The 23,119-nt window shown below is 40.8% G+C and overlaps 1 protein-coding gene across 1 annotated transcript in view; it reads right to left on the reverse strand.

Annotated features, from left to right (window-relative positions):
• Nucleotides 1–283: 283 nt before the first annotated feature.
• Nucleotides 284–23,119, reverse strand: part of Map7d2 (MAP7 domain containing 2) — a 61,066-nt gene continuing 38,230 nt past the window's right edge. The window contains exons 8-16 of the mRNA XM_071605995.1: nt 18,669–19,072; nt 17,959–18,091; nt 9,462–9,672; nt 8,614–8,718; nt 7,548–7,604; nt 6,839–6,917; nt 6,173–6,359; nt 3,553–3,825; nt 284–1,741 (exon numbers count right to left, since the gene is read on the reverse strand). Of these exons, the coding sequence (XP_071462096.1) occupies nt 3,579–3,825; nt 6,173–6,359; nt 6,839–6,917; nt 7,548–7,604; nt 8,614–8,718; nt 9,462–9,672; nt 17,959–18,091; nt 18,669–19,072 (1,423 nt within the window). The 3' untranslated portion in view covers nt 284–1,741; nt 3,553–3,578. The remainder of the gene's footprint in view (nt 1,742–3,552; nt 3,826–6,172; nt 6,360–6,838; nt 6,918–7,547; nt 7,605–8,613; nt 8,719–9,461; nt 9,673–17,958; nt 18,092–18,668; nt 19,073–23,119) is intronic.

Genomic DNA, 23,119 nt, shown 5'->3' on the forward strand with positions numbered 1-23,119 from the left:
CAACATTACTCAGAAGTTCATCATGTTCTAGGGACAGGCTATCACTTAAATTTATTTCCACAGTTGGCTTCACTTGGCACTGACAGCAGAAGATTTTCTAACAAGTTGGACAAGGAAAGGACATCCATGTAGGATTTGGGTTTTTTCCCACATGGTTGCATGGGTTTAGAAAACCTGGTTTGATTTCAGCATATTTCTTCATTGGGCTTATACAAACAAAACACTAGCAGGCCACCAGACTCTTCGATGAAAATGTATTTCACATTAAACAGAACGTTCACATCATGCACATGAGGCATCACCAGTCACAATGGTTCTGTGAGGTACAACAGATCACAACTGCATAGATTTCTAGCAAAATAAAGTTGTAAGAAAGATGGCTAGGCATTTTTTGAAAGTCAGACCATGCTATCATTTTCTGTGTGCTTGTCATAAAAGGGATTTTCCCCCTGGTATTCATCAAGATCAACAGAACTGCATTATTAGAGGCATGTATTTTATTTAGTATATATACACATACACAAACATACACAGTTTCCATAACTAATAAACTCTTAAACTGTAGCTGGCTTTAAAAGCACATGAATAAGATTGCTATTGAGATATCTTAATGTCTCCTGATTGCAAACCTCTCTCAGAATTATAAATCTTTCCAAACCTCTTATTGTACAAGTCAAAATAAAGTTTCAAAGAAGAAAAGGTCATTTTAATCTGAGTCACATTTTTCCACAAGAAATGAAATTAAGAAAACACAGCATTATATGGCATAAAATGTGTGGCGTATACATTCTAGTGTCATTTTTCCCATTCAGATTTTTTCATGTTAAAGTCTATTACAGTGATGTCCTGGGACCAATTGGAGGCCCCCTTATTTCAGAGCACTATGATTTTTATTTGTGCCTGGATTTATTATAGTTGGGCAAACACAGGAGCAAACCAAGAAAACTCCCAAAATACAATACAAAAACAATAGCAAAAACATGAAAACCAACCACCTGTACATGAGATGCATAATTTAGTTGGAAAGTCACTTATGGTTTGGAGTGACTACAGTTTGGAGATTTTAAGGTATGACATCAAAGATGTCCATGTACAAACAAATATGCATAAGACAACAGAAATTATTATGGACCATTTAATGCTTCCTTACTCAAACACACTTATTACATTAACCCCCAAAAGAGTATAATGTAGGGCAATGCAGGTGGCAAAGCTTATTAATAAAAAAGACTTCTTCATGGTACTTTCAAACAGAGAAACCCCAGAGGGGGAGAAAACTCCAGAATTTCTTTTCCTTATAAACAAAGGGAGATGTGCAGCCCAAGCTGAATACATGTTTTAACTAGAGTTTGGGTAAATGTCTAGAATATTTTACAAGAGGAGACATCTAAATGTATAATATGTGCTCCAACTCTGGGCACGAGACTGGTCATGGAATTAACTTCTGAACCAGCATCATTCAGGTTATTCAGAGGATCACTATGATAATACAGAAGGACAGGAAGTGTTTTAGCAGCAGCTGAAGCTCATAAATAGAACTGTAAAATGAAACACCGCTAAAGCCCAACAAGGCAAAAGCCTCTAGGTTTCTACCATGAGAGGCCAGGGTTTGACTACCTAGGAATACAGTTACATTCTGATCTAATAATTTGGAATCCAGAGTAAAGGGTGACAGAAGCTTCTTCAGACGACCGGCAGCTGATTTGACTACCGGGAACTTCACAGGTTTTCCAAACACCACCTGTATCAATTCAAAAACAAAGCCAGGTGAGACCAATGCAGAAACCAAGTATTTTGCACTTGATAATTAGGTTTAGGTTTTCTTTGGCTCATTCAGTATTTCTCAGCAGAAATACTGCTGCATTTTGCACAGGGCAATTTTTTTAGGTTGGTCAAATTTTCCTTATGTGAGAGTGTCCTAAAACCTGCAGATGTTTTGTGGATTTTCTGTTCTTTACTGGACAGTGAGGTAAACCAACTTAAGAAAAGCTTATTAAAGTCAAGGTTTGCTAATGACAAAAGTAGCCTCTTAATAAATACTAAGCCGTGAAACTGTCAAGGAAACAATGTTCAGGTAAATTAGTGTTTTAAGAGTCCAAGAAAGCAGCTTCTTCTCCAAACTAGGGACATAGTTTACTCTAGAAGTGATCTGTCAGTATGGGGTTGGAGCTCAGCGGTAGAGTGCTTGCCTCACAAATGTGAGGCACTGGGTTCAATGCTCAGCATCACATAAAACTAAATAAAATAAAGGTATTGTGTCTATCTACAACTAAAAAATATATACGTATAAAGAGAAATGACCTGTCAATCACCTCATCTCATGTGTCAAATGACTGCAGCTGCTTTTCCAAGAATCAAGAGGCAGGGACCCTAAAGTTCTTATCTACAGGCAAGAGCTGAGGTCAGGTGGAAATAAGCAAACAAAATACAATGACCTCAGCCATGTGGCTTCCCCAACCTGTTACCTCATTTCAGAAATAACAAGAAGTCTATGGTACACCACCCTGAACATGCCCCATCTCGTCTGATCTTGGAAGCTAAGTGGGGTAGAGCCTGATTAGTACTTGGATGGGAAAAATAAAAAGGTTGGACCAAATCATTTTAGACATCAAAGTTATGTTACAGGAGTGGAGCATCAAAGGAAATAAAGTGACAGAATGCAGAGAATATAAAAACATTTGAGCTAAAAATGGTTGCCTAACATGTTCAATCTCCAGTACCACATACACACCAAAAAAAAAAAAGGAAAAAATAGCAGGAGGTGTGATACGAATTAAGTTGTGAAAGGATTTGGTGCTAGATCGTATTTTGTTTTCATTATTGAAAACAAATAAGTCCCAAATTTAAGTAAGTCAAATATGAAATGTGTGTATCTAAGTATATTCCTACTCAAATGAGAGGGGTTAGGGTATAATTCAGTGACCCTGGGTTCAATCTGTGGCACACACACAAACACACACACACACACACACAAAAAAAAAAAAAAGAAAGAAAGAAAAAAAAAGAGCCTCTAGAGTGCTTTGACAAGAAAATAGGTCAAGGGTAGGGGAAAAACTTTCAGTGCACATCCTGTAGCTCTTTCCTCTTACTCCCTCAGGTATGATCTAGGAACAGATGTCTCTGTTTTGGAAGAATCCAGAAGGGGTCTAGAGAAGAGCCAAGCATTTGGCCTAACACTCATCAATATATATGAATGATGAAGGAAGAGAAGTTCATTTTACCACCTTATAATATTTTAAGAGCATTTTCTCCTTACCTCTGAAGAAGGTGCTACTTGAAACAACTGGCAATCAAACCTTCCCTTCCCACTTACTCCCCAGAACAATAGGGTCTATGAATCAGGCAAGGCATGGCACTGGAGGCTCCCACAGGAAGAAATTCCTTGAATTTCATAGCATTTTTTATATATGCTATATGGTATGGTATATACCATATTTGTGTTTGTATTTTTCAAATAAAATTAGTCATCCAGAAGGCTGAGTGATGTTTATCCTATCTTCACACACTCTAGTTGGGAAGGTAAGGATTTAGAGTATCATCAAAAGACTGTACCTTTCATTAAAGGGATGTTGTATTTGTCAACAGAAGGAGTTCAGAGTAGTTTCTTGGCCAGGACTGTTAAATCCTTCAATAAGGTTTTTGTTACAGTCATCCAGGCTGAGATTTTCACTGGATCTCTTGGGGAACGGGGGACCAGTGAAATCTAAGAGATCTTGAAGTGCTCGGGCATTACCAGTTCCATTTTGGTCCAGAGACATCCCAGGAATCATTTCACTCACTGGTGAAAATTCTGGGATGGAGATAAGTTCTTCTTTGGAAACAGGACTAGAAGAGATGAAGGAGAGACAGGGAGAGACAGATAGAGGGAGAGGAGAGAGAACATGAGAACTAAGCACACTATGTTAATGTGCTTCATTCTATTTGTAATATTTTATTACACTCTTGTAGAAAAGATAAATTTAGAGACAGTTTATGTGTAACACATCATAAAAAAATACACAAGTTCAAGTCTGAGAAGTGGGTAGGCACAGGCCTCTGTGGATGAGAACAAGGGAAGTAGACCAAACAAGATGTGCAGGCCAAGCTTATGCTGCCCAAGGAGTGAAAGAAAAAAACCTACAGGCACTGACACTTTACTACAGAGTAGCAAGGTCCTTCCAGAACTTTCAGAATAGAACAAACAGAAAGCAAATACCAAAAGTGAACTAAGGAAGGGCTCTAATTAACACTGGGGCTCCTTGTGCTGCCTTTCCAGCAGTGCTGGCCTGGGCAAGCTGCTTTTCCTTCCCTGGATTTGGTTTCCACCCCTATAAAATGGGAGGAACAGTAATCTCTCCCTCTCAGGGTTCCTGTGAATATGAATGTGACTGTGTTGGCAAGAGTTCATGAAGAACCATGTGCATCCATCTAGTCACCTGCCGAATCAATCTCACTGCTTCTTTTCTAAATCCTGACTTAATCAGTTTGCTCAGCTGAACCCCCCCACCCACCTCCTCCCTCTCTTCCTAGATATGGAAGGGGTTGCACTACTGCTGTCTGCTATAGGCCTAGCAAAGGAGCAAATCCAGGCCCAGAAGAGTGGTGGGCTGGGAATTGAGGATTTGTCCCAGGAGTCCTTTAATAGCCACAGTAAGGTTGCTGCCAGGCTCTTCTTTTCTTCCTTGATGAGATCTTACAGATGAATCAAGAAAAAACAGCTGAACTGCAGAAGCTCAGTGGAGCCACCTACCTCACACCTGAGCCCAGTTAAGGGGCAACAGCTGACCTACAACCACCCCTGGTGTTTGAAGTCTGGGAAAACTGCCTCATTAAACAGAAACATCCTGCTTCATCTTCATCTTTCCCCACCTCCATCCCCTGCATTTAAACTGGTCAGAGAAAAGAGGAGAAAATGATACCACAAGTTCGGGTGTATCCACCAAGGTCACATCACTTTCTAAGTGAGAACATAGTGTGCTTACTTTCTTGAACTCTGGTCAGAGGTGCCACATCTTGTTCCCTTCCCTCCCCCAACAAGACATTAAAGAATAAACACAGCTGGCTCAATATGTGGGTGGAATATGTTGGGTTAACCTTTCAGATTGCCTTAGTTGTTTTCTGCTGGGGACAGAGTGGCACCAACTAGGAGAAGCCGGCCATGATGGTAGTGTTGAGGGATGGGAAGACCCAGGCGAGGACTGAGGGGCCCTGCTACCATTCTACACAGGATTTTCTCTACTGATGATGTCCTGGATTTCACATATCTAGCTTGAGCCCTGTGAGGATGAGTGGAATATTGACGATTAGTGTTACAGGAACCCCACCTCCAGACTAAGCAGAGAACTTAGGACAGAAGGTAAACTGGCAGGTTGGAGCTCTGGTAGTGCTTTTACAAAATACTGTCACACTCTCCTAATACAAAGAGCCAACCCTTATTCCAACTACCCTACCAAAGGTTGTCCACTCCAATGCCTCTGCCTCAATCTCATACCAATAGATTCTTTTATCTGGGATTAATTTGCCAGATGATGATATCATTACAAAAATGATACCAGTTTATGAATTCCTTAGATTTTTAGGATCTGAAAGCAATTTAGTTCCTTTATCAAGTCTGCAATGACAAGTTTACTTGTGGAGACACATCACTCTGGACACAGGGAATCTTGTTGATCCTGGCAAGGTCCCCTTTACCTACAGGTGCATCTATCCCCCCAGACACAGAGGGCTGGCTCCTAAATGCTCAAAATTGCCACTATTCCTCTGGACAACTTCCTTTAGCTGACAGGCACCCCCATGATCATGGTTCTGTATCCCCTAGCCAAGAAACTCACAGTAAATAACTGATGGATACAGTGGTACAAATACCATATTCCTTATCTCAACTGAACAACTCTCTGGTGGAAATTCATCCTGCAGAGCTCCTATGCTACTGTCTGAGAACACATCCTTACTTATTGCCTTCCCTTCTGCCCACTCCTCCTGAGAATCCTCCCCTACTAAATCATATGCCCAGGCTCTGCTTCTAGGGAGCCTAGTTCGAGATAACAGTATTATATCATTGATAGCTTTCCTATAATGTCAACCAAATCTGATTTAGGTTATTGTATTGTATAAAAGATGGAGAAACAAACTAAAAGACAGTGGTGGTGTTTGGAAAAGAGATGAAGTTTATATGTAAAAGGAATTGACATACCTAACATCCATAGACTGAACTTCTTCAGTTGAATCATCCAGACTGTTTGATTTCCCATCAAGGGCATCCAGATGAACAAATGCCCCAACTGGTTTAAGCCCATTAGAAAAAACATCTCGTGGAAAAGTTTCTGGGGCAGCACGCCCCACAGCATTAACCTCCTGGCAGGTGTTCAATCCATTGATTTCTGATCAAGAACAAAGTCCTTTCGTGAATCATAAAATATACAAAACGAAATTACAGGAAATACATAAAAAGGTAATTAATTTAATCCTCTGCTTCACTACTGATGCAATATCTTCTGTGGAAAGAACCACCAACAGCCCCATGTAATCACCTTCACATGGGGGAAGAGATGACACACAGCATTATTGCAGGGCCTTGATAGAAGAGCAAGACCAGATCTTAATAACATATGACCAGTAGTTAGGCTCTATGGAAAGCATCCTGGGCCAGAAAGACAGTGTGCTTTCTGTGCCAGGATTAAACAAGGAAGCCAGCGGTTTTCCAAATACAGTCAATAGTCCCTGGGCTTTAGAGATGCTCCAGGAAGAAAATCTGCTGTCAGCCACAGCTCTGGGACCCACATGTGCCCCTCCTTCACAGGAAGCTTTATGGACTCCCACTATTAAAGGAAAAAACACAAGCACCAGACCTCACACTCACCTATTTTGTTGGGGACAACTGGTTTTGTCTTATTTTCCACACATAGAACAGGCTGAATCTCTGCTTTTGAGTCTTCTTTCTGAAAACAAAAAGAGAGTAGATGAAAAGAGGGAAGGCTGACATTACACAGAAAAATAAATGTTTTTTAAAACCACCAGGAGAAATCTGGAGCCCTGCTGGGCCATCTGCCTGTTCCATGATATTTCTCTGAATTTTCAGCTGCTTCCCTTATCACCATTCTTTTTGTATTCGTGCACTACTGTGACTCTCCTTGCACCCCAACCCCACCACTTTGAAAAAATCTTTTTTTTTGGTACCAGGGATTGAACTCAGGGCCACTCAAACACTGAGCCACATCCCCAGTCCTTTTTTTGTATTTTATTTAGAGACAGGGTCTCACTGAATTGCTCAGTGCCTTGCTTTTTGCTGAAGCTGGCTCTGAACTCATGATCCTCCTGCCTCAGCCTCCTGAGCCGCTGGGATTACAGGTGTGTGTCACCGCACCGGCTGAGAAAATCTTTTAGCTGCTCCATCTCTGAAATTCCTCCTTCCTTTCAAGATCCTATTTCCTCTTTAACCTGGCCAGAAACAGAGCATGGAGAGTCCATTTTTTTTTTTCCTGGATAATTTTCTCTGAGACCTACAACTTCACTGAATGTTTTCTGCAGTTCTTTCCTGCTGGTTACATAATAGTCATCTGAATTCCTACCTTCACTTCTGGAGACACATCACTCTTCCTTGTTCTCTTCATGATTTCATCTATTCTCTGTAAACAAAACAGGCGAGAGGACCATAATACCAAAAATATAAAATAGTAGTTGGGTCTAAATGCAATTTCACATTTCTGAGAAGACTGGTAAAAGACAAATGTCAGCAGAGGATAAAAAGCATGGAAAGGTTTTCCATTGTTTTTGTAGATGGGTTTCTCTGGCTCTACAAACAAGGTCAAATGAAGCAGACTAGTACATATCCAGGATCAATAATCTATATCTTATCTTTCTCCTTTCTCTCCTTTGGTTCCCTATAAATAAAAAAAAAATCACCATCTGCCATTCTAGAGGATCACCCTCCAGAAAATGAAGCTGAGGTTAGTTCAGGAGAGATGTCCATAGATTCCCAGCTCCTAGATGTAGATATAGCATTACAAAGCCCAGGTTGGGCCTAGGATATCATGAGATTGGAACTTTATAATCAGCCTCCTTAAACCCAATTTTATCTATAAATACATTAAGTGTAAATGGACTAATCACTCCAATTAAAAGGCAAAAAATGTCTTTAATACCCTGTATTAAAATAGTAAGTCCTGACTATGTGCTGTTCATAAGAGAGATTCTTGTAAGGACACACATAGGTTCAAAGTAAAAAAAAAAAATGGCAAAGATTTACCATGCAGGTACCAATCATAATAGGGCTGCCAAAACAGACTTTAAGAAGAAATAATACTAGAATTAAGAAGGGCATTTCATGGTAAAGGGATCAATTCAACAGGAAAATTTAACAATCTAATGTGAATATTCAACTAATAAATAGGGTTTCAAAACATATAAAACAAAATTGACAGAACTGAAAGGAGAAGTAAATAAATTCATAATCACAGATGGAGATTTTTAGATGACAGAAAACTAATAAAGTTATAGAAGATTTGAACAGCACTACCAAGGAAACTTGACCTAATTGACAATTTTAAGAACACTGCACCCAGTCATTGCAGAACAGAGCTGGATTAACTTCCCGTTCCTGTCTCATCCTAAGTCCTCCTGATCCCCAAGCCTTACCTTCTTCCTCTCCAGTCTCTCCTGCTCAATCTGCAGCATGATTTGTTCTCTTTCTAGACGCATCTGTTTAGCTGCCTCCTGGGCCTTTGCTTCTGCTGCTTCTTTCTGAGAGCAACAGGTAAGCCAAAGCACAGGCTTTATTAAACTAAGAAAGCATTGTACAAATTCCTGGGCTTTGTGTAAGTCCTTTACCCCATTATCTGCCCCAAAGTGGATGAGGCACCAATATTCAATGTAAATTCACACAACCTGCTCTATGATAGAGGAGATACTGTTGGGACCCATTCATATACCCTTATCCCACCATGAAAATCACCTGCAAGCTAGTTTTCATACATGGCCCAGGTCTTTCTATCCGTGGGTAAGCTCTGGCCATGAAATGTGTATATAGCCAGAAATTTCCAGGAGTTATTCCTAAGGAGAAACCTTCCACAAAAAGGGGCAGTATTAGTAAATAAATTGTCCAGTTTCCTCATCCCCTGGACAATTCTAATGCATGATCCCAGTCTCTCAGAGGGTCCCAAAAGCACTAAGTTCCAGGGGCCCATAGTAACCCACTCATGGATGTTCTCGTATATTGGCGTTCCACTTTTTTCCCTAGCAGCTTCATGGGATCCCCTCCCAAATAAACTACTGGCCCCCAAATTTTATCCTTGGGTCTGCCTTTGTGAAAATACAAACTCACAGATGGCAAATATTACCAACTTCAATTGTATTTAATAACTAGCCCAGATGATTTAAGAAAAAACTTCAAGTAACTATTATGAGTAATTCAAATTTAATAAAATTTACCTAATATTAAGTAAGGCCCTTTAAAAAAAAAAAGGAAAATCTGAGGATGACTGTACCTGCTTTTCAATCATGGCTTTTTCTTGTTTTTCTTTTTCTTGCTTTTCTTTCAGCAACAGCTCCTCCTCTGCCTTCTGCTTAGCCTCCTCTCCTGCCTTTCTTCTTTCTTCCTCTTTCTGCCATTTCTTTTTCTCCTCTTGCTTACGGGCTTCTTCTTCTAGGCACAGCCTTTCCTCCTCTGCTTTTCTTTTCAGTTCTTCTCTCTCTAGCCTTTTGAGGACATAATCATCATTAGGAGAGGAAAACATGCTCAAAAGGCAAACTGCCAGGGAACTGTGTCCTGACAGTAGTGGGGAATGCTCAACACATTAATGAATACATGCATTTGAATTCATATACACTTAATAAAATGCCTCATCTTTCCCAGAAATCTATTTCAGTTCATATGCTTACCAAAAACTATTAACCAGGCTTGACTTTAAACTCTTTACTACAAAGAGTAACACATATTGACTTGTGAAGACACAAAGGTTCCCTCATTGTTCTATAAATGAAGACAAAGGAGACCAAGCCTGATCATTTTATTCAATGACAATTTTTTTAATTAAGCAGAATAAATATTTAAAAAGCAAATAAAGAGAGAAAATAGGAAGTGATGTAATGGCTACAAATATGCCAGTCAGCAATTTAAGAGCAGTGACCATGAGCTCAAAAGTTCATTTGGGGGTTTAACTGGTATGTGACTTCTGAAGCAGCCAATGAAAGAAAATGCTCAACAGAACTTCAACATTTAATGTAGAAATTAAAGCATCTGTTTTTCCATTTGACTTGGCAATCTTTAAAAAATCTATTTTAGCTTTTAATTTGTGCTATATGAAAATTAAGTGGCATTTAGACATTGTCATCCACAAATGAATGGTTCATGATATAATGACAAAGAGCTCTAAGCAGTGAGGAAATATTCTATAAAGTCTAAATGCTGGTTTTTACATTTCAAATGTTCCGGCTCACAAGTGCATCACTGTTAGGCACTGGATAATCACTGTTAATGTAAACACCTGGTCAAGACTCAAGCTGAATGCTGACTGTGCCACTTGGTGCAAGACACTTGCAAAGTCACTCAACATTTCTGATGCCCATTTTAAAAATGGAAATAGCTATACCACTGCTTGATGGAGTTACTGTGAGGATTCAATAATGCATGGGGATGCCTGGCCCTGGAACATTCAAAAATGGTGGTTTGTTTTACAAATTAAAATGAATACTACCTTCACCTCCAATGTTATTTTTTTAAAGAAATTTAACATTTTTCTGTTTTTATGCGGTGCTAAGAATTGAACTCAGTACCTCACCCATGCTAGGCAAGTGCTCTACCACTGAGCTACAACCCTAGCCCCCCAATGTTTTTATTATTTTTTAAAAATATTTATTTAGTTGTAGATAAACACATAGTCTCTTTATTTATTTTTATGTGGTGATGAGGATCAAACCCAGTGCCTCACATATGCAAGGCAAGTGCTTTACCACTGAGCTACAGCCCCAGCCCCCCCTCCAATGTTCTTTTCATCTATAAATCTGTATGTTTTCAGAAGTTACCTTTATATAGAAGCATGAAGTGTTATGTTTCTATTTAAATTTTTTTTTTGGTACCAGGGGTGCTTAACCACTGAGCCACATCCCCAGCCCTTTTAAAAAAATATATTTAGTTGAAGGTGGACACAATAGCTTTATTTTATTTATTTATATGTGGTGCTGAGGATCGAACCCAGGGCCGCACATATGCTAAGTGAACACTCTACCGCTGAGCCACAACCCCAGCCCCCCAGCCCTTTTTTGTATTTTATTTAGAGATAGGGTCTCACTGAGTTGCTGAGGCTGGCTTTGAACTTGTGACGCTCCTGCCTCAGCCTCCTGAGCCACTGGGAAAAACCTAAAGGCATTATCCCAAGAGTATAACAGTATGAGATAATGTACTCTACACCAATAGAGGCTACAGTGCCTAGGAGTATTTGTGGAGCACCTAAAATTATGAACAAATATTCTCCAGAAGAGTATTGCAGGGCCTAATCAGAAAGAAAACTTCTGTTTTCTTAGATTCCTTCATGAAAGATAAAGTATACCCCACATAGGATTAACAAAAATGGCTGTGTTGATATCAAGATTTATCCAAAGATCAATCAGAACACTGCTTCATTTCTTATTCCTTTTTAAAAATTCAGTTGTGATTGTCTCAGAAAAGTTAAAATACAAAGGATACATAGTATATGAATCAATGCACAAGCTACTTCACAAAGAACCTGTAATCTGTGTCTTCAGAATCTGAAAATCCACTGCTGCTTCTGTTTATATCATTAGGACTTCAAGGTGCCCAGATGCACATACATGTAGTAACATTCTTGTGGCTCCTTATTTTCCATAATTGCCTAGGAATTTTATGAATTCCTCCCCAGAGGCCCATAACACCCTGTTTGTCCTTTTCATCATGCCTTCATGGAAATCCCATCCTTTTAGACAAAATTTCCTCCATTAACCACACTTTGCTTTCTCCAAAGTAGGTAAAAACTAGTATGCATGGGTGCATGCACACACACACTCCAAAAAACTGGTTTCCACTGTGTAAAACAGGGTCCTTTGCAATCCTCTCCAAGTATGAACATTCTCTCCCTGCTTAAGGAACCAGAGAGAGCATTATTTCATTCTTTCCCCCCACCAGCCCTCTGCTGTAGGTCACCTGTAGCCCACCACCTTTGCCATCATTATCAAGTTCCCTCCATAGTATACCAGGCCTGAGGGCAGTTCTATCATTCTTTCCATCTTTGTTGTTGTCATCCCTCCAAGTCCCATCCCTCCACCTTACTGACTTAGAAAATACCAGAAAACTGCACATCACTGTCATCATTTGTTATTTAATTGATGTATTCCTTGTCCCTGTCCATTGGTGAGGGTCTTCATGTAATGGCTCCTGTCACGAAACCTCTAGTACCTCACCCCCTTCTATCTCATCCTGCTCACATCACTGACATATGGTCAACCTTGAATTGTTTAATCTTGTGGATGAGTATGTGGGCTCACCATTTTCATTCCTATGTGCTTAAAAGTTTTCATTAGAAAAAGGTTAACCTTCCATGTCTTTCTCTGCTGATCTGCCTGGTAAAGTCTGTACAGTTGATTTGCATCTACTTCCCTTTTTTCTCACTGCCCTCCAGGACTCTGATCCCCTGCTGAGCTTTTCTGTGATGGCATGAAGGTTACTCTGTTGTCCAATGCTGGGCCTGGATGGCCCCCAGGACCACTCATGCCCCTGCTGGGCATGAGATCAGCACCAGTTAGAGAATGGAATAAATAAGGGTGACTGGTCATGTGCCCCTTAGCCTTGGCTGTGCCATTTTTTTTATCCTTATCCCTTGGTCCCACATGGACAGTCCAAATTACGACCTTTTCTTAGCTTTTGTCAACCTCCTTAGTTGATGGCAGCACTAACCACTTTATAGAGAAGACCTGATCTGAGCTGCTGCTGCTGCTTTTTTCTTTTTTTTTTTGTACTGGGGATTAAACCCAGGGGTGCTAAACTACTGAGTCACATTCCCCAGCCCTTTTTATTTTGAGACAGGGTCTTGCTAAGTTGCTTAGGGCCTAAGTTGTTGAGGCTGGCTTTGAACTTGCAATCCTCCTGCCTCAGTCTCCTAAATTGCTGATATTATTACAGGCATGCATGCACTACCACACCCAGCTAATCTGAGCTTCTTAAACTGTGCTCCTTTATGGAATTACAGCTGAGAAATTTCACCCTTTCTTTCCCTAAATGCAAAAGGATTGTAAATGCTACCATTTGTGCTATGAATTCCAGGCTGTTTCTCCAGCTAGTCTTTCTTCCTTCCAATGCCAGTTTTCCTCTTTGAGATGTACCTTTCCATGGCTGGCAAAAATATTCAGGTCTCAGGCATCCCAAGGCACCCTTGGTCCTCTCCTGCCAGCCTTCCACTCATGACTGTGGAACGGCCAGCTCACACTCAGGCTCCACCCTCTCACCTCTTTCAGGGCACTTCATTTTTCCACCCCTCTTCTCAATAATTTCCCTCCAAAATTCTCTGCTTATCTCCTAACCCAAGATCAACAGTCTTTCCTCAGCTTTGACATGTCTTAAAGGTGGTAACAACATCAGACCTCCCTCCTACAAGGTCCTCTCTATAACCTTGTGCCATATGAGGTTGTATTGTCCTGGCTTCCTCCTGCTTCAGTTGCCCAACAATGCCCAACATCAGAAGACCCCCACCTACCCTACCTTGCACCAAAAACCACCTGTTACCTGGAGGCTCAGACAGTGAGAAGTAGCTCTGATGAGCCCTGGGGACCCCTCTGCCTGCAGTTTCAGGTCTGGGGCTCTCACCTGGACATCAATCATATGACCTTGCTCACAGGGACTGCTTTTCTCAAATATTCTTTGATGTTATTTTTTAGCTTCTTCTTTTATTTTTTTGAGGGTAGAATCCAGGGTCTTGTACATGCTAGGCAAGTGCTCTACCACTGAGCTACATACCTGACCTCTATTTCGGCTTCTTAATGTGACTTCCTGTGATCCAGTTTGTAATCCCAGTAAGAACTCTTACTTGCTAGTTTCTACCAGTGTCTTCTCTAGAGTGGAACCAAGGTCTAAGGTTGTCTGCCCCAACTCTAGGAATCCCACTGTATACCTTGGGCCTGTTTTACGTGTTTCTAAGAGAGCTCTGATGTCACTGCTGGTTGGGACTGGACCAACTTTTGTTCTTTTGGGCCTAATTATCTGGACTCCTGGTTGGCCTTTCTATTAAGGGGAGTTTCCCACATCCCTGACTTGGAAAGTGTATCCCTCACCAGCTGGTGACAATAATTTGGCTTTCCACAGTTTGACTAAAGTATCTTTATTTTTCACTATATTCTCTCAAATGGCAACCACATTTCTGTGATTTTACTATTGACTCTAAACAACATAAAACAGATGTGAGGATGATCCTATTCCAAGAGGTGTCCAATGTGTTCCAGCCCCAGGCTGTCTGGTACTTTCCTTTCTCACCTCGCACGTAGTACTATGCAAAGCTTCACATTCTGGCATGAGAGAGGAAAACTGATTTTGGGTCAAGTGTATTAGTCTCATTTTTATCTAGGCTCCAGGTTTCAATTCCATTTCCAATTACCTAGGGATTCTGCAGACACCTTAAACTTAGTAAACTACCTAAAATAAAATGAATAATTTTTAATTCTTTAAAACTAATTCTTCCTGCCCTTCTGTTATCTATTATTGGGTATACCATTCTTCCAAGTCCTTTGAATCAAACCTTAGCATCAACTTTGAATCAGCCCACTTCTTCTGAGTTGTCTACTTGACCTACTACTGCAATGGTTTCTTAGTCTTTTCCTCCTTCTCTTCCTTTCTCATACATTTACTAAGTATCAGGCACCAGCCATCCAAAGACTGCACCTCAGCTTTTTATGGTGCTAACTGGGAAGAAAGTGGCCTAAAAATACATGAAGCTGTTTGTCAGCTGACTACTGGGCTCAGGAAAGGTGAAGAATGGGGGAGGGGTAGTTCTTTTCCCAGGGAAGAGCCAGACAGGCTATAGAGGAGTGAGCTTGAACCACAGCTTGAGAAGGAAACACGTCTGGCAAGAAGCAGCACAAGCCCATGGGGGCAACAACAAGGTTTGGAGGTGTGGAGCTGTGTGGTGGGGGAATGTCAAAGGGGGTTGCAGGGTTGAAGCCTGGAGAGAAAGAATATAGAGAAGCAGGGAGTGGCCAGTTAATGGCAGTCCTTTAAGGACTGTTGATGGGTTTGGGTGGATCCTGTGGGCAGGATCCTTGTTGAAGGACAGGATCAGAGATCAGAACAATCACACTTCTTTAAATGAGAAAGGTCACTGTGGACAGTGTAGATGGACAGTAGACGAGCCCTGAGAGACCTGGAGCAAGGTGCTCAGATAGTATGCCCAGACACTATCTAGGTAAGACAAAGCGAGCAAGAAGGGAAGAGATATAACAGAGGTACTAATGCAACAGCCAATAAAGATTGATCTGACAAATGATGGGATGTGGAGGAGCATGAAAAGGGAAGAACTGAGAGTGGCTCTGAAACTTCAGACTTGAGTACAATGATAGATGGGGGTGCAGGGCTCATGAAAGAAAAAGGAAGTTTGGGTGAAAGATACTCATTTCTTTTTTTAAATATTTTTTTTTAGTTGTAGTTGGACACATATCTTTATTTTATTTACTTATTTATATGTGGTGCTGAGGATCCAACCCAGGGCCCTGCACGTGCTAGGTGAGCGCTCTACTGCTGAGCCACAACCCCAGCCTGAAAGATACTAATTTCTATTTTGAGAATGCTGAATTTGGGGATGTACATGGGACACAATCAAATGAAAACATAAAGTAGTTGGAAATACAATCTCTGGGTTCTAGATAAGTGCTATTCAATAAAACTTTCTGTGATGAAGAAAACACTCTGTAGAACTGTGCTGTCTATTATGATAGCCACTAGCCGCATGTAGCTACTGAGCACTGAAATGTAGTAATGTGGGTAAGGAACCGGATTTTCCTTAAGTGACATTTCAGTAGTCACATATGCCCAGAGGCTATGGTAGTAGGCAGTGCAATCCTAGAAAGATCCCAGGCCACAAGCACTGATTCAGGTCTTCAGTATGTACATGTTATCTAGTTGCCCCTCTTGTTCCACAAAGTATGAAAGGTTTATGAAGAAAGCTGCAATTACCTTCAGAAATAGATAACAGAATGAGGCAAAGGGGAAATAAAGGTAGGAAGGGAGACCAGAGCACAGCTGTTTAGCACACCAACAGCTCAACATGAAACTACTGTATGAAATGTGAGCCCTAAATCTTTTGAAGCCAGAGGAAATTGTTAGTGTGGCAGAGACAATGGCAGAGCAGGAGTGAGCAACACTATTCAGGAAAGGCTTGTCAGGTGAGAAGCCAGTTAAAGACTGAGGGCTGGGAGCCCAAGCAATTTTTAATGGATAAGAGGTCAGATAAAGACTCAGAGGGACATCCCAGAAAAGCAAGAGTAAGCTCAATATGGTCAAAGCAAACCAAGAATTGTTTAGGAGTCTGGCAACTAGAAGGCACGTGGTCATAAGGTTTGAAGAATAAGTGTGATTTGATGAAATAAAGATAGGAAGTATAATCAATTCTTTTGGGCTATGAAGGAAATATGAGAACGAGGGTGGTAGCTGAAAGGTGAAGAACTCCTTCCTAAGCACAAGTAACAATCATGTCACTCACCTGCTCTTTGACACGATATCTCCAGGGTCTGCAATTACCAAGTCCTATCATTGGAGGTCCTACAATTCATCATCTCTTGTGACTTCCCTTCACATAACCTGTGGCCCACCCAAACCAGCCTGAACAGATCACTCAATAATAACAAAAAATCTGTCAATATTGACCAAAAAGCTTGAGTGAGAAAATAAATAAGTCCAGAATTTGAAGAAGGGATCAGCCAGACCTACCCCCTAACCTTTTAATAAAAGGTCAATGGCTAGGGATATAGTTCAGTGGTAGAACTCTTGCCTAGCAAATACAAGGTCTGGATTCGTGTCCCAGTAACACAACATAAAAATAAAAAATAGATCAGCAGACCTGTAATTAAGAGATCACAAAGACTTGGCAAAGTTACTAGGGATAAAAAATATACTATTATTTATTATTTTAAATTTAGTGCTGGCCTTAAGTGCTAGAGTACTGCTTGCTTTCTGTCATGTTCGCTCTCTCAATAGTACTGGATTGCACTCTGTGATTATTCAAAGAGTTTCCTCTATCAATTTAGTGACAAAACTGACCTTGTCCTTTATCATGTATTTCCCTCTCTGAACACAATGATCAGCAAAGGCAGGACTGTTGACTGTGACAAAGTACTATCACTATAGTGGTTCTCAAACATTGGTGTATCTCTAAAACAGAACAGGGCTTAGGCCAGTACATTTTCACTGTTACCTGAATGATTCTGATACCCTCCAAAGTTTAGGGACAACTGTAATGACATCTTTTGTCTTGCTCTAGCATAGGACTTCCCTATACCTCATTGCTCATGGTTATGAAATTAACTCCCTCTTACCCTCATTTGGGGAGCCTGTCCAAATCTCTCATTTTGGGGTATAAGTAGGATAAAATAGAGAAAACAATTTGGAAAGCAGAATCAAGATCTCTACATCCAAGACCTTCTGTCTTCCCAGGGAGAATCTCATTCTATAAACAAACCTCAAAACTCCCCTGGTAGCTCCATGAGGCCTGCCTGGTTTCCAGGTCCAAGAAGAGAAAGGGAAGCTTGCCTGTAACATTTAAAACCAGGAGCTATGAGTTTCCAAGTCCTCTGAAAAGGTCTGTTAATTACATCTAATAGAAGATTCCATCTCCTAAACACTTTCATTGCAGTCCAGGCACTCTAGGTTCCTTTACTTATGCTCAGGTTTTAGCAGTAAAAAAAAAAAAAACTGTAAAAAGAATAGGCAAGCTGCTCTTTTCAGCCCAGCCTTTGCATGAGATCACACCAAAACTCTGAGCACCTGCATACCTTTCTTGTTCTTCCTTCTCCAATCGTTCTTGCTCCTCCTGTTCCTTCTGCAGCCGAGCCTGTCTTCTCTTTTCAGCTAGGATCTTTGCAGCCTCTCCTGCATCAGTGGTGCCTGCTGTAGGCTTCCCCAAGGCTATATCAAAGAAGAGATGGCAAGAGGAATAGATCAAGGGAAATGAACATAATGATTCCATTCACACAGCAGATGCCACTTGGACATGAAAAATCTAATACTGTGTGGTGATGGGAAATGCTACCAGGAGAGTGTTACAATTATCCACTAAGCAGGAGAAGGACTAGCTATGACCCTGGATACATATATTCTACAGTGGAGGACAGTGGACAGCTGAGCAGGAGAGACAGGACCATAAGCAAGTCATGAACTCATTGCAACACAGAGGCTTTAAGAACTCTCATGGAGCATGCTGATTATGGCTAGGTACAGCCTGTATTCCTTAGCACTCCTGTGGGCTTCCAGAACCAACAGCAGGGTTAGCCTCTAGGTCTCCTCCTCCAGGGGACCCTCAGGACCCTCAGTCTCCTGAGGGGCAAGACTTAGGAGCAATGGGCAAGTCTGAGAAAATGGTATGAGATGAAGTTGTCCCAGTGGGAAAAAATCCCTCTCCCGCAAACACAAGAGAATGACATATAGATCAGGACAGAGGGACAACTACCTAGGCCCAGGGGCAGTGTCAACAAAGAAGGTCTACCTGTACTGCTCTCAACCTTCCCTCCTGTGGCAGCATATTTCTCAGTGGCATGCTTGTCTTCCACATGCTTCTCCACCATGTGCTTCTCGGTGGCGTGCTTATCTACCATGTGCTTCTCAGTGGCCTGTTTGTCTGCCATATGCTTCTCGGTGGCATGCTTCTCTGCCACATGCTTCTCGGTGGCATGTTTGTCTGTCACATACTTCTCTGGAGTTTCCTCTCCAAGATGGCCAGCAGCCTGCTGACTTGAGGCACCTTCCTTTTCCTTGTTGCTCTTCTCTTTCTCTGCTTTCTTCTTGGGTGTTTCTTGGTTGGGAATGGGGGGAAAGCGGTATTTCACAGGAGACCCTGGGTATGATGGCTTCACTGTCTTTGGAGACTGTGGATACACTTTTGAAGTTGTCCTGGAAAACCAAAAGCAAGCCATAAGATGATTTACAGGGCCTGACCACAGAACTCGGTTCCTAATATAGTCAATTCCACAAAGTTGAATAATTCCATTTTTCTAGAGGAACAAATGTAGGGCTTTAGCACACACTCAAAAGTATCTATAGTATTTTCCCCTTACAGAAATATATGGTATTTATACCACGGCCCTGGTGAAATGGAAATATTTCCCCTTTTTATTGGTGAGAAGGGAAATATTTTAAGGAACCCAGTTGATATCTTAATCTCACTTATGTCTGATGACAATGTAGGGATGGTGATATAGTTTGGACACCATTTATCTCCCAAAGGTTCATTTGCAAGAAGACTGGTCCTGATATAACTGTACTGAGAGGTCGTGGTAATTTAAAAGGTGGGGCTTAGTGGGAGGTAGTTAGGTCACGGAGGCTCTGCCTTCAAAAATGGATTAATGTCTTTCTTAAGAAACTGAGTTAGTTCTCTTAATGAATTGTTTCTTTGCAGTGTGTTATATCTCTCAGAACTGGATTATTTACCATGAGAATGGGTGGGCTGTTAAAAAGTGGGTTAGCCTCCACTCTGTCTCACTGATACACATGGTCTTCCACATGTGCCCATTTCCTTTGTACTTTTCTGCCATGAGATGATAAAGCATGAGGGCCTTATCAGAAGACTAGCAGATGCTGGTACCATGATCTTGAACTTCCCTGACTCCAAAACTGTGAGCCTAAACAAACCTCTTTTCTTATCACAACAGAAAACTGACTTAAATAGATGGATTGATAGGCATTTTCTCATTCCTTTTTTCAGATGAACACCACAGTTGGATCTGGCTTTGGCATATAACAATGAACAAGATGGCTCCATTTTTAATATTTATTTATTTTTTAGTTGTAGTTGGACACAACACCTTTATTTCACTTGTTTATTTTTGTATGTGGTGCTGAGGATCGAACCCAGGGTCTCGCACATGCGAGGTAAGCGTTCTACCGCTGAGCCACAACCCCAGCCCCAAGATGGCTCCATTTTTAAAATCACGACAAAATATATAATAACATAAAATTAACCATCTCAACTGTTTTTAAGTATATAGTTAAGTGCATTCACATGTTGTACAACCATCACCCCAAACACTTCCATTAAATGATTCCACATTCTCCTCCCCCAGTCCCTGGCAACCACCATTTTACTTTCTGTCTTTATGAAATTGCCTATTCCAGCTCTGGCCACTTGTCCACACAGGTCCTCTGGGTGCCTGAGTAGGACCACTGGCATTAGCACCCGTACAGAACTCCTGGCCGCCAACCCATGCAGGAATCCTGGCTGCTGTCCAACACAGGAACTCAGGCTGCCACTCCCATGTGTACCCCCATCTACCAACGTGGGGCTCCTCTGGTTGCTTCCATCATGGGGCACTGCAACTACTGCCACAGTCCCCTACACACAGTAGCCTGCACCTGGGACACTGCACTGGGTCTGGAGACAGCTGCCAGCTACAATAATGCATGCCACAGAGCTGCACACCATGCCCGCCCGGCCTCACCTGACCCCCAGACACTCCATTGCTGAAAGCAGCTGCGTCCATCTTGGGACACCTTCGTCGCCATCTTTAGTTGGGGCAGCTCCCAGCTTAGAGCACTGGCTAGGGCTTAGAAGCATTATCCAGGTACCAAGAGTCCCCAACTCCCCGCTCTCCCCGGCAGCTGCTAACACGGCACAGTGCCTGTGGCTATGTGTCCAGTCTATAGCCCACAAAAGTGGGTCACAAAACCAGGTCCTGAGCTGCCCAATATAAAACACCTCTCCACAACAGGTGGGCAGCTCCCAGAACACAGCCCACAAGACCTCTGGAGAGAAAGGTTCCTGATTGGGAAATAGAAAGGGAGGGGGTGAGTGAGATACAGTTTAGAGACTACATTAGAGACCAAGAATTGTGAGGTCTACAGGCAATATAAGAAGGTAAGACCAGGCACCCACATCACACAAGCAGGGCCCCAAAGGAGATCCCTAGACCAATCCTCCAACCCTAATAACCTTCACCATCCTGAGGGTAGAGATACCATCAAACAACAGACAACCCCACCTATTGGATGAGAAGGGAAGCTGGAAAGATACTGATCTCCAACAAAAATAATTCTTGTTATCTTCCTTCGAGAATTTTTTCTCTCTCTTCTACCACCATCATATCCAACATTTATGAAACCAAGTACTTTTCATAAATTAGGCTACTGAGGACTAGGATGTCTGAATAGTATATTACAGTGGTGTTGTATATTCATTTATCTCCTATTTTTACTTTTCTTAATATATATTTTTGTTTTATGTACTCTATTGTCTTCCCACTTACTTGTCTCCCCCAAATCACTTTCTCTCTCTTCTCCTTCTACTAATCAACTTCTTCACCCCCAGTTCTTTGTCCACCATCAGAAACTGTAGACCCTTTTGCAAACCTACTGCTCATATTGTAGTTAATAATTGAACTTACCGTTCAATATGATTCAAAACTATATATGTCCCAATAGCAGATATTTGGTTTAAGATTATATATTGTTTGATTTGGGATCTGTTCTCCCCCTTAAAGGAGAGTTATTAGAAATCTGCAGGGATACTATAAGCCTACAGAGTAAAAACTGTAACTCCTGGGATCTACACTTCTAGATGGGAAGACACAAACAACATAAAAAAAACAAGGGAAGAAAGTGCCCCCAACAAACCAAGATATTACATCATTAGAATCCATGGCCAACATAACAGAAGAAATGACAGAGAAGGAGTTCAGGATGTACATAATTAAAATGTTCTGTGAATTATAAGAGAGCAAATATAGGCAGCAAAAGATCATTTTGATAAAGAGCTACATAAGCAAATACAGGAAGCAAAAGATTACTTCAATAAGGAGATAGAGGTTCTGAAAAAAAAAAAAAAAAACAGAAATCCTTGAAATAAAAAAAACAAATCAAATTAAAATCTCAAAAGAAAGTATCACCAACAGATTAGATCACTTTAAGGACAGGACCTTAGACAATGAAGACAAAATATATAATCTTGAAAAGAGTATTGATCACACAGTGAAGACGGTAAGAAATCAAAAGCAGAATATTCAAGAATTATGGGATAACATAAAAAGACCAAATTTAAGAATTACTGGGATAGAGGAAGGCATAGAGTTCCAAACCAAAGGAATGAACAATCTATTCAATTAAATAACATGAGAAATTTTTCCAAACATGAAGACTGCATTGGAAAAATCAAATACAAGAGGCTTACAGGACACCAAAGGTACAAAATCACAACATATCCACACCAAGGCACATTATAATGAAAATGCCTAATATATAGGAGAAAATTTTAAAAGCCATAAGAGAAAGGAATCATATTACATTTAGGAGGAAACCAATTAGGATATACGCAGATTTTTCAACCCAGACCCTGAAAGCTAGAAGATACTGGAATAACATATACCAAGCTCTGAAAGAAAATGGATGCCAACCAAGAATCTTATATCCAGCAAAATTAAGCTTAATATTTGATGATGAGATAAAAACCTTCCATGATAAGCAATAGTTAAAAGAATTTACAACTAAGAAGCCTGCACTACAGAACATCCTTAGCAAAATATTCCATGAGGAGGAAACAAAAAACAACAATGAAAATCAGTAGAGGGAGGTATTATACTAAAGCAAAGAACAATCAAAGGAGAAATAAAGTTAAATTAAATACCAAAAATAAACAAATATGACCCAGAATACAAATCATGTCTCAATAATAACCCTGAATGTTAAAGGCCTAAACTCACCAATTAAAAGACATAGACTGACAGATTGTATTAAAAAAAAAAAGACCCAACAATATGCTGCCTTCAAGAGACTTCATCTCATAGGAAAAAAAAAACATCCACAGACCGAAGGTGAAAGGTTGGGGAAAAAACATACCACTCACATAGACTGCAGAAACAAGCAGGGGTTTCCGTCCTCATATCAAATAAAGTAGACTTCAAGCCAATGTTAATCAAAAGAGATAAAGAAGGACATTTCATACTGCTTAAG

The sequence above is a fragment of the Marmota flaviventris genome, chromosome X, assembly GCF_047511675.1.
Source record: "Marmota flaviventris isolate mMarFla1 chromosome X, mMarFla1.hap1, whole genome shotgun sequence".
Taxonomy (NCBI): Eukaryota; Metazoa; Chordata; class Mammalia; order Rodentia; family Sciuridae; genus Marmota; species Marmota flaviventris.